Source organism: Bactrocera oleae, chromosome 3, assembly GCF_042242935.1.
Source record: "Bactrocera oleae isolate idBacOlea1 chromosome 3, idBacOlea1, whole genome shotgun sequence".
In the NCBI taxonomy this organism is placed as follows: Eukaryota; Metazoa; Arthropoda; class Insecta; order Diptera; family Tephritidae; genus Bactrocera; species Bactrocera oleae.
This window is the reverse complement of record NC_091537.1, coordinates 3,066,047-3,078,162: the sequence shown is the minus strand read 5'-3', so window position 1 is coordinate 3,078,162 and position 12,116 is coordinate 3,066,047. Positions and strand designations below refer to the sequence as shown.

The window sequence follows — 12,116 nt, the reverse complement described above, 5'->3', positions numbered from 1 at the left end:
AAGCAGCAAAAAGCTGCATAAATAAATACGAAGCGCAAACAGGTTTCAAAAATTAAAATATTACCGCTTTTTGTTGCTCAACATATGTTTTGCTTTATTTTGGATTTTGCAATGATTTTTGATTAGCTTTGTTTATAATATCGAACAGCATTCAGCAAGCAGCTGGAATATTTGTACAAGTGCGCTTGCTCATCAGGATTTTGAGTGTTCTTGCTTTTAAATGATGCCTCTAAATATTTTTGCGGTTTTTTTAACAAATGTATTTTTAAAAAGCTTACTTATGTGTTTATTTACTATAAAGTTGGCAAGTACTACAATGAATACAAAACAGCAGCATAGTATTAAAAACAGAGATGCAACGCGTTTTAGCTCTCATATACATATATGTAAGAACTGAAATAATTTTCGCGATTTTTAAAGAAAAGTAGTATCTAAAATGTTTTTTTAAAACATTTAACACAAGGAATAATACAAACAAAGCTCATATTTTGTCTCCAAACCAATATAAATTGAAAAATATTTTCTGGCACACACACACACAGCCACATATCATACGCTCATACAGCTATTTAGTCATATGATTTTATAAAAAATTAAAAACTTAAAAACTCACCATCCTTTAACGACCACCAAATATACAAGTAGTTTCAAATATTCAATGAGCGCGCTGCTTCAACGCAACCGGTTACTGCACTGCAAGTTCGTTGCTTAAGTCTTTGTTTTTGCAGTGCATAAGAGAAAAACGACACAAATGATTAATAATGAACTCAATTCATCTGCGTAGGCAAAGCTTTCAGTAGCGCAACGCCCGCAGCAGACGAACAAGCAGGCCGTGTTTAATAAATGTTTCGCTAACTACTTCTTTTTCACTTTCCTAATAGCCGGAAACGACACCACAAGCAACGCGGTAAGCAAATTGTGGTAGCAAAGATGCCTCAGCACTTTTACTTTCCGTTGGCCGTGAAAATCACTTTGCTGCTCGCTTTCGCTATTGACATTTGCAATTGGCGACAATTCGACAAACGAAATTAATGCGTTTCGAACGTTTTGTAGGTTTTGCTGTTATTATTTAAGCATTTTTCAACTGTCACTATAATTATATTCGACAAACGAAGTGGCAATAGCAATGCGCTTTCAGATTAAACAATTGCTCAATCTAAAGCAGCGAACAAAAAGACACGCTACAAAAATGAAGAAGCCGCTGAATAAAGTTTAATTTTTAATGAAACTAAATCGGCAACAAAAAAATAAAAATAAAAACACAAATGCCTGAAAAGCGTAGGCGCAGTCGAAAAACGCATAAAATCGCATGTGTGTTTGTGTTGTTGTTCGAGATGAACGCACTCGCGGCAGAGCTGCAACTGTTTGTGGTGCAAAGCAAATGCCAATATATTGTGCAACACATGTTTGGCCGTGCAACTACATTAACGCTGGGTGCCTTGCAACCACAACAACAACAAGTGCCGGTGGTGCAGCTATGCAACGTTTGATATTTTCCAACTCCAAAGCTGCCACAACACATATATTTCAAAATTGTATTCAATACACCACAAGTTGCATACCCTTGCCACACGCACACACACACGTAACGGTGTATAAATATTTGTATTTGTATTCTCCGCGTCTATTGCCTTGCATTTCGCCTTTATGTGCGCTTTAATTTCTGTTGATTAATTAGCAATGGCGATGAGTAGTGCAATGACTTCAAACATTTTGCGTCGCCACAACAAACAGCAAAACCGCAAGGCAACAACACAACCACAACAATAACAAAAAAGCATAAAAAAATGAAAGCAAATTAAACTGATGAATTCGCGGCGTTAGCGGCACTTGCGTTTGCAATAAGCTCTGTAATCACTCGAAATTGTTTTAGACGATTTTCAAAATGTTTTCACTTCACACAACAACAACAACAACGCTGAGGAAGTGTAAGTGATATACTCAGCAGTAAAGCAGCAGCGGCAGCAAACAACAATAGTGAGAAGTCAATGTTTGAAAATATAGTTCAAGCAACACCACGGGCTTGTGCATAAATTAACTGTAAAGTGGCAGAGAAGAGGCGCTAAAAGCACAACACTCTCATGCACACTCGAACACTTGAGTTAAAACAGTAAAAATCAACATGCTTTTGTTGAAGGCGCGAAAAACACAGGCGCATAAAGCTTGTGATTAACATATGTATTGAAGACATTACTTCATTCGGTTGAGCATAACTGTATATGTATAACGTTATATGCACATATTTTTAATTAACATATACTACAATATATATAGATAACATGCCTCTCGAGTTGGTGAGAAAATTTTTATTAATATTATTTTATGCAAATATTTCAGCGCAATTATTGTCAGGTTGCACTTACATATGTAAGTATAAGCATGTTTGTGCATACTCAAGGGAAGTGGTGCAGCAATCGATAAAAAATAAAATAAAATTGGTTTGCCCATAAATTTATAGAACTCAATTTTAACGCAATAAGTGAATAACTGCAATCATGTTTGCTGGACTTAGCAAGGAACTGTATTGAAGATTTGAAAAATTTTAAACAATAAAAGTCAAAACTGCTTTCTTTGTTACAATTCATTTTAATCCGATTTTCGACTCTTCATTTACAAAAATAAAACAAAATCTGACTACTCTCCTCTTATACTAACTGCTCTATTTCTCTAATAAAAGAATTAAAGACATAGTCTTAATTGAGTCAAAATTATTATTTATATTGATTTACAATATTTAATGAATAAAAATATTTTTAATTGACTCAATTAAGACTCAATTCATTATTATTTTTATTGGTTTACAATATTTAATGAATAAAAATAGTTTTAATTGACTCAATTAAGACTCAATTCATTATTATTTTTATTGGTTTACAATATTTAATGAATAAAAATTTTTTTAATTGACTCAATTAAGACTCAACTCATTCATTGAGTCAAAATTATTATTTCTAATGGTTTACAATTTTTAATGAATTAAAATATTTTTAATTGACTCAATTAAGACTTAATTTTTTCTAATGGAAGCTAAAATTTCTGAATAGTTATTTTTCTTAATAATAAGTACACGCCCTATAAGAAAATTGCATCTAATTGTATGCAAATTTTATATTTAACATTATAATGAAGTTAATTAGCCGCAGGAATTAAAAAATTAATTGCGTCATCGTTTCCTAAAATATGTTTTTCTTATGTTTTAGAAAATCTTCGTGTATATAAAATGGATAACGATGAAACTACAGTTTTATATAAAGGTTTATTACAACAACAAGATTTCTATTGCAGGAGTACCAGGCAGCAAATAATATATATTCTGTTTGCTATTTTTCAGGCACTTAAGTCAAAGATTAATACGCAGAAGGAGTAAGTACAGCATGTGCTAGATGGACTCAACAATTTCAGAGAGGCTTGAAAAACATTTGAATATACACGTAGAGCAACAAGCAATAAAAAAAGCGTTCGTTATATTATATGAAGCTTATATTCAAATGTTTATAAATTTAATTAACTATTTTTCTAAGAAACATTTCACAATCACATCAATCTCGGTTTGCTAACGAGTCAATGATAAAATATTTTAAAAATAAACACAAACGTTGCTAATAGCCTAACTGAGGATTTCAAATAGCCTATGGATTAAAATACAAAACAGCAACAACACACACACACAAAAATCACGCAATTGCCAAAGTATTTTTCCAATGAAACTAAAAAAAATCGAAAGCTGCGTCTTCCAGCTTCGCATTGAGTCGCGTGCTTAAAGCAATTGTTTCATTATCTTACATTTATTGTTGTATTTTTTTCTTTGCTATTTTATTCGCAATAGGCACTTTAGCCGCAGCCAACCATACAACTAATTTAACATTTCAGTATTTTTGCCGAAATTTAGCTGCCGATTTGGTTGTGGTAACAAAGCTAGACCGCTGGCGCTGAAGCTCTTCTTCACTTCAATTTGATTAATTTCTATTTTTCCAACATTCGCTTTCAGCAATTTGTATGTACAGCTGTTTTTGCTTGTTTGATTGTTTGCCTACAACAATTGTGAAGCAAAAAACACAACAGCAACAACAAAACAAAACAACATAAAATGCGTTTAAAAACCTGTATCACTTGACCGCGCATTCTGCCGTTGAAGAAGCAACAATAGAACAACAAAATACACAACAAAACACACGCACAACAATAACAGCAACGGTAACCTCCAATGACATTAACACACTTTTGCTTGCTGCCTTGATTTCTGTTGGCGTGCAGGAGGCGTTTGGCAGCCGCACTCCGCTCGACTCCTCGTCGCTGCTTGTTAAACTACTGCGCAATTGTTGTTAGCTACCAGTTGCTGTTGGTCATTTGTCATTGTGGATTCTCTGCAACGTCACTACGTAGCATAAGCCATGACATAGCATAGCGCAGCGCAGCCAAATATGCAAATGCACACCGTCTTGTTGCTCAATTTATTTGCATTTGGCCAACTCCCTACGATTGTTCTTTCGATTAGCGCGGTGGTAAATAAGCAAAGAAGCTTTTTAATCTGGCTTTTTCTTTATTTCGGTCACAGACACACAAATTCATGTTAACACAGTAACACAAATTGCTGCTGTACCTTATGCTGTCGTCTGTGTAAGCTCGTTTAATTTGCAGGTAATTTGATTATAATAAAAAAATATTTCGTGTTTTCGAGGCGTTGTGCCGAAATCACTCCCCGTAGTACAAGCCCACTCGGCAAGCAAGTTTTGTTCGAAAATATTAAGGTATTTTGTTGAGAAAACTCACTTGCCTTGCCGTTTCATTGGGATATTGGGTCGGCGGATTGCCAAGCGGAGGCGTCGCTTAAATCTGATGCTGTTGATCAAGCGACTGCTGCAGCAGCAATTCAAACTCAGTGTTTGGCGCATTACTTGCAGTCTTTTTTTGACATACCCAAGTTCAATCGCACTCCATCTCGGTCACGGTATAAAACTATCTTTTTTTATCTTTTTTTTATTTGATTAGAATTAATAAACTTAATTACAACAATAAAATTTGTATAAAAATATCTTCTTTTTTATGAAGATTAGTAAACTGAATTACTATATTACAATGGCTATAAAAATCTGTTTAGCCTGATTGTGATGGGTCATTTGAAAAATTAGTGGTTCGATTTGAATAATTTGTTCGAAGATTGTAGCGTTGTAATCAATGCCAAATTTAAGAAAGATATCTCGTCAAATAAAAAATTTTTCATACAAGTACTTGATCTTGAAAGATCAGTGTGTATGGCAGCTATATGCTATACTGGTGCAATATCGTCAGTTTCGACAAATAAGCAGCATTCTTGGGGAGAAAAGGACGGACGTAAGACTACTTTCAGATTGATTTCTCAAAAACTGAGTGATTACTTCGTGTATATATAGGACGAAAGGCTCAAATCGTCACGCCGATCATTTATGGATACACTTTATAGGGTTTCCAAACTTGACAAACTTAGCATATTCTGTTTAGGCTATACAAATATTTCAACCAAATTATTGTAAGAAAAAAATTTTTAAATATAAATATTTTTGGTTTGGTTTCACTTTCACTTAGAACGAGCAAAAGTAGCTGTAAAGATATTTTTTTAGCTTTCTTCAAAAGAAGTTATTATTTCATAAATATATCAAGCGGGCTGTATTTTCCGGCAAGTGCGTGTCTTAAGTCTTTTGTATCGCAACGGTTTCATTTAATTTCCTGCAATCAAACACACTACAGACTGACTGCTACCCACAAAATATGTAAGAAATTCGCATTCTAAAAAAGCGCGTCTTGCAAATACACAATAACAACAAGCAAAACTAGCAAAAATAAAAAAAAAAACACTTGATTAATGCAACTCACCTGTTTGAATGATGAAGCAAATGCACGCCAAGTACCATAATGGCACCACAAATCCACGCGATAAACCCATTTTATTTGTAATTTTCTATCAATGAATAGTTCCAAAGGCGGATAATTGCCGAAAAAGTAATCAAATGCAAGCTGTGAACGCCCCACAGCAATGCGAAATGTCGCAATAAAACGACACCGTAAATTGCTAGTTTGGTTGCTTGGTAGTTGTTTGTGGTTGTTTATGTTGTTGTTTGGTTGATTTTATTTATAATTTAGTATGATTCCAGTTCATGCCGAAATTTAACGAGCAATCGGTAAGCAACGGTCTTACACACGCGCTGAGTGGACAGTTAAACTCGGCGTTCAGCGTTTGACGCTGAATTCAGTAATTTCACGTTTTACCTTTTTTCACTGCTGACGTTTTTAGCTGTTGCACTTACTCGCTTTCGTTGCGTTTTAATTTAGTTTTCTTTGTTTGATATTGGTTCGCCTCAGATTTTCCACACACTGACGCAAAGCTGAGCCGCGTGTAGATTTTGCAATTTTTGATTAAATTTATTTACTTTTTTTTTGTTTTTGTTTCTGCTACACTGTTGTTGCAATGCCGCGTTTTATTTACAAATATTAACGCTCACTGCTCGCAACGCGCGCTGACTCTCATTGCTTTGCTTTGGATTACAACACACAACTTGCGCACTTTGCTTTTATTTTCGTTAGCGTTTTTGTTTTTTATTTTTTTTATTTCAACTTTTGATTTTATTTACACTTTTGTTGCGAATTCGTTGCTGCCACACAGCTGCTGCAATTGAAAATGAGAGCAAAACATGAAATATCTGGAAAAATGGAGCACAAAAGAAAAGAAAAACAGCCAACAACAACAACGAAAGCGCCGCAATCAGCCACAAGCTATCGCAGACAGCGCGTGGCTGCGGCTGTTTTTGCTATTGCTGCAGTTGGCGCACATTGTGTTGCACACATTGGCAGCAAATGCGAACGGCCGCAAAATCGTAATGGAAATCTCACGTTGCACGTTCGATTGCAGCAATGCTTTTGTTGTTGTTTCGTAGTCTACGCTGTTGACGACATGCGGCAAGTGTAACGCACCGCAGCCGCCAAGCCATCAGCGGCTAGCAGCTAAGGCTTGGTGGCAAGTTGCCTGTCAGCCAGCTGAGCAACGCAAATGGCTGGTAGAAGTTTGGAAAACTCGAAAAATCAGTTCGACTGCTGGCTGCTCGCCACCAAGTCTTCGCTGCTTTGTCGCCTGCCCGTCAAGTGCAGTTGACTACATCAAACAACACCAAATGCTGCAAATAGTTCGTGTTGGCGATGCGCTTTGTTGCGCGTCTGAATGAAATTGAAATGCAGACAAACGTGAAAACTGCCTCAAGCCAACAACAACAACTGCTCTGCTATGCGCCAAGCAACCGCGGCGCAGGAGGATTACTTTGTTGCGGCCGCAAGGCGCGCTGTGCTGTTGGGTGACGTAGCGGGCAGCACATTCATGTGGCAAAAAACTTTCTTTTCGCGCGCAAGTTGCAGTTGAATGCGCATTTTCTTGAGTTTACCCAAAGTCTCACAAGTTTTATTCAATAATTGAAATGTTTAGGGAAATTAAATGTGATTTATTTTTTATTTTGCTTTATTGGCAGAAAAACTATTTACATTTTTGTGAAAGATTTGGCTTGAAAACTTATGTTCTTCTAAAACTCGATTTCTTCTCTTTAAATTTAATACTTATTTACAATTTTGGATTATCTAAAAATCGATTTTCATTTCTTTCTATCAAATCAGTATTTATTTTCTAAGCAAGCAAATAAATCATTTTAGTAACAAGAAAAATAATTTTAAGCAAAGAAAAATTTTTGTTACAAAAAACCTGAAGAAATCGGAAAATTTGTCAATCGCACAATCTATCTCTTATGATATTTCAAAAAAATATTTTTAGTTAATAAATTAAAATTTTTTCAATAAAATTTTTTTACTATTATCACAACTTTTTCGTTTTCTGTAGAAATTTATTTGAACTATTTTCATTTCAAGCTTAGAAAAGTTAAGTCATATTTGAAAATTCCTTTTTTTGAAATTTATTAATTTTTTTTCATTAGGAGACCGATTATAAGTGAAACATATTTTTAGTTTTTTTTAAATTTATTTAATTAACATTTTATTTCAATTAAATTTCCTTTTTTTTTTTGAATCGTATTTTCGCCGCAATTTTTATATTTAAAAAATAATAATTTTCTTACATAAAGTTGCCTCGGAAATAGAGGCTGTTATATTTTTCAAAGGTGAAATTTAATTTATTTATAAAAATATTTTTAAAGCAACTTCAACATTGTTTCAGTTGAATCAAAAAACGCATTAAAGTAAATGTTTATTAAAATTTTTTTTGTTTTGTTTTAAAAATTTTAATTTTTGTAGTCCTTTTCTACTACAACTAGGCAATAAGTTTTTGTCTGTATTAATATAGCTTTTTTATAATTTTAGTATTTTTGGCGTTATATTTTATATTTGAAAATTAAAATTCAAACTTGAAAGTTCATTATAAAAAAATATTTTTACTGCTTCTATAGCAAATATATGAAAAATACACAGTTTTTATTCAGTTTTAATTATTTCCCGTTTGAGTACAACAAATAAACAATTTTTAAGGAGACTTTGGTAGTATTTCACTTTGATGTTTTTGGAGTAGTTTTTTATTTTTATTTTATTGGTAATTCCATATTTGCATATATTGTTTTTTACGCCATATTCACTTTTGTTTTTTAGATAATCATTTTATTTCTCGAAATACACATGCATACAAAATTTTGTTTTTTACTAACTTTTCCAGCGTTGGCCAACAAACTTCTGAAATATATTCCAACCAAGTAACGTCTTAAAACACCGTCAACACCGCCGTTCGGTGCTGTTCACACGAGCACTTTTCTTAGACTGTATTCAAATGGATCGAACGTCTTAGGTGGAACTTAATAACAGCGCGACTGTCGTGTCGCTGCTATTCGCTTTGCAGAAATATAATTCGTCCATCGCGTTTCGGCAACGAACTTGCGTCTCGTTTCTTCGGCTGCCGTTCACATTGAGTTAACAGCGTCTATGCAGCGACCGAACAGCCTTGACGTAAAAATTGTATGGCATTTGAGTGCATAAGCCAAACTACCACTCAATAGTCGCACAAACACACACGCACATAAAATTGGTAGTTCTCGGCTGCAGCGGCCACTTGTTGCTCCACAAAAATGTGCTTGCTAGCTGTTAAGGCTTATGGACTTATGGGCTTAAGACAAAGTGAATGTTTGAGTTGAGGGAATTTTTTTCTATTTTTTATTTAATATGCTCCACTGCCAAGCTTTTGAGTGAATAAGACAAACATACTGAGAGAAACATGTCATTTAAGAGAGGCGCACTTAAAGAGCAGAATATATTTTTTTACAGAATATAAGTTAATACTCAGCTAAATATTTCTTTCTTTTGGTTCAACACAAAGGACTCAGCTTAAGACATTTCGGTCGATTATTCGTAGCTATAATTCTATGTTTTCTATCTTCAAACTCTGTTGGAAATAAAACTATAAACTCAAAGGAATAAAACATAACTCAAAAAGCACCCGTCAAACGATTATGAATACACAGAAATATTTCTATAAGATTGTACTTAAATAGTTTCCAATAAACAGTTTACCAGACCCGATTTACCTTGCGGGAACGGATTTGGAGAAAATTGGCTCCAAGGTTATCTATTTCTGGATGTTATTTGTTTGGAAAATATTTTTGAAAATGTTCAAGAAGCCTTTCAAAAGTCTAATTGCTAATCGTATTCTAAACTTCAAAGAAATACCAGAGGATATAAAGTGTCTCGCCACCAGACTCAGCTTTAAGTACTTGCTTTTATATGGAAAAAAATTAATAAGGTAAAAAAAATTCCAAAAGAAATCATTTTTGAATCAACTTAGTTGTCAGTTTTGACGTTTGCCGCTTATAAAACCCTAATTATTTTCCAACCAAAACGCTCTAAGTTAATTTAGGTCACAAAAAAGGTTTTGTAAAGAACGAAAGATTATTATAAGCCAGGTTTAAACCAATAAATTTTTAATTATTTTAGATCCAAAAAAAAAAAATTATTTACTAAGCGAAGCTTTTTTTTTAAAGAGAGAAAATAATATTAAAAAATATTTATAAAATTGTAGTTCTTAAAGAGCACTTACTAAAAAGAAAATAAGATATAAGTTTTTGAAGAGAAATTAAAATTTATATGGAAAAAGAGGGGCTTGAAAAAATTCAAACATCTAAACTTAAGTAAACAGTAAAAAGCTTATGCCTAAAACGGCAACTTGTGTAGGCCACAAATGCCAAGCAAGCCAGTAGTTATAAGAGCGCAACTTCTAAGCAAGAGAGCATACATGATCGCATTAAAGTTCTCAAAGCGAAGCTTAAAATATTTGCCTCAGAAAACACAAAAATATTTATAAATATGTATGAGTGTATACACCAATACAAGCATACTTAAACACCTTCTGCAATCTTTCCATTGTAGTTAACATTTGGTAAAGTAAATTAAAATTCTGCAAGTGGCTCTGCTATTTGCCTCAATGTGTACTATAAATATATGTGTGTAGCTCGCTGGCATTGTTTCACTTTCAGGCAACGTGCGCTGCACCAGTAAACTTGGCCAACAGGCAGCGAGAGTCATTCAATAAAAATTAAAAAAAAAAATCTGTTGGCCAACAACGCGAGCAGCTTACAATGCATAAATACAGTTGGAGCAGTGGCGCAGTTGTGGCGCAGCGTCTGCAGTAACGCTTACAACAGCTTTAGCGTACAGGTTACCAGGCGCTCAGCGAGCGACTGCAAGCAACGCGCGAGGTCGTGCCACAGCAACTTACAGCGAGTTTCAGCGGGTTCGTTCCAGACTTTTGCTGTAATATTTCTTAAATGCGCGTGGCTGCTTATTGGCTTTGGTTGTGTTTCCACTTCGAATGCTTCCACACGTTGGTGAATCATTGGCGATTGCTTGTGTGCGTGTGTGTGTTGCTGTTGAGTTACAGCTCTGTGAAGGCAAGTGCTGCTGAAAAAGCATAGCTTTCTGTATAAATGGCTTACGCTCAAGCAATAAGCTGTGCTATAATTTCATTTAATAACAGTATTTTTATATTCCTTATTTATTCTTCTGCGCTTTGACAAATTAATGAAATATTAGCTATACAATATAAGACCCTTTATGTGTGCCACAGAGTGACCCTCCAAGCAATTGTAAATATTATTATATTCCGTTTGCTAGATTTGTTCAAGGATATGTTGTTATTGCACTGTTATTATTACAATATTTTACTAGCTAATCAAGTAGGGAATATCACTATTCATTAATTATTACATTAAGCTGAACTAATTTGTTTTGATGTCATAGTAAATCACTTTTTGCAACTACCAATGACACACAACAAATGACAAATCACTGATTGAGAGATTTTCAGTTTCTAAATCGAATTTTAATTGAAGGTAGAAATAATGATTCATTTGAAACGAAATACTTCTAGAGGGTGGAGTTTAACAGCTCTTAGTGCAACACATTCCATAAAAGTATATCTAATCAAATAATAAGTTAATAAGTAGCGATCGCCTATTCGTTTATTATGCTTTACTCTTTAACGCCTGAACTTCTTCGTTGCTTCTGAACTTACTGCAAGTAATTTAATTTTTCGTTTGATTGCTAAGCGAATTTTATGTATTTTGTTTGTTAACTTCGGCTGCACCGCAGCTGTAATACCCTTCACAGACGCGTTTTTTATAGCGTGATTTTTATCGGTCAGCTATCTATAGCATATCTGCTGATCTGAACAAAATTTTCAGAAACTGTAGACACATTGTGACAAACTTAATATAGTCTGTTAAGGGTATAATCAACTACAATACTCTTAGAGCGGTTAAGGCGCGGCTCGAAAACGGCAGATGGAAGTTGAGCTTCGGGAGAAGGAAAGGGCTGTAGAAATCGCTACTGGCAGGAAATGGCCGGACTTCATCTAAGCTGTTTCCGGAAGAGTTAAATACAATAAGATTCTATATTCATAGATACCAGAACACAAACTCCTTGATTGTCGCGCAATCGCAAGAAGAAGGCGTCATGCTATGGGGACAATGAATCCAGTGAGACAGGCTTTTTTATTCAACTGGATCAAATGAAGTGTTATGCTAATAGGAAAGGGCACAATAGAAAATAGGTCACACAGTGCATTCATAAACTCATCTAATTCAAAGTTATCTCACTACAACAAAACTAAC

General features: G+C 34.3%; 1 protein-coding gene across 1 annotated transcript in view; it reads right to left on the bottom strand.

Annotated features, from left to right (window-relative positions):
- Cda5 (Chitin deacetylase-like 5) overlaps positions 1-9,000 on the bottom strand; it is a 140,619-nt gene extending 131,619 nt beyond the window's left edge. Inside the window, exons 1-2 of the mRNA XM_070107291.1 lie at positions 8,667-9,000; positions 5,851-6,640 (exon numbers count right to left, since the gene is read on the bottom strand). Of these exons, the coding sequence (XP_069963392.1) occupies positions 5,851-5,920 (70 nt within the window). The 5' untranslated portion in view covers positions 5,921-6,640; positions 8,667-9,000. The remainder of the gene's footprint in view (positions 1-5,850; positions 6,641-8,666) is intronic.
- Positions 9,001-12,116: the final 3,116 nt, after the last annotated feature.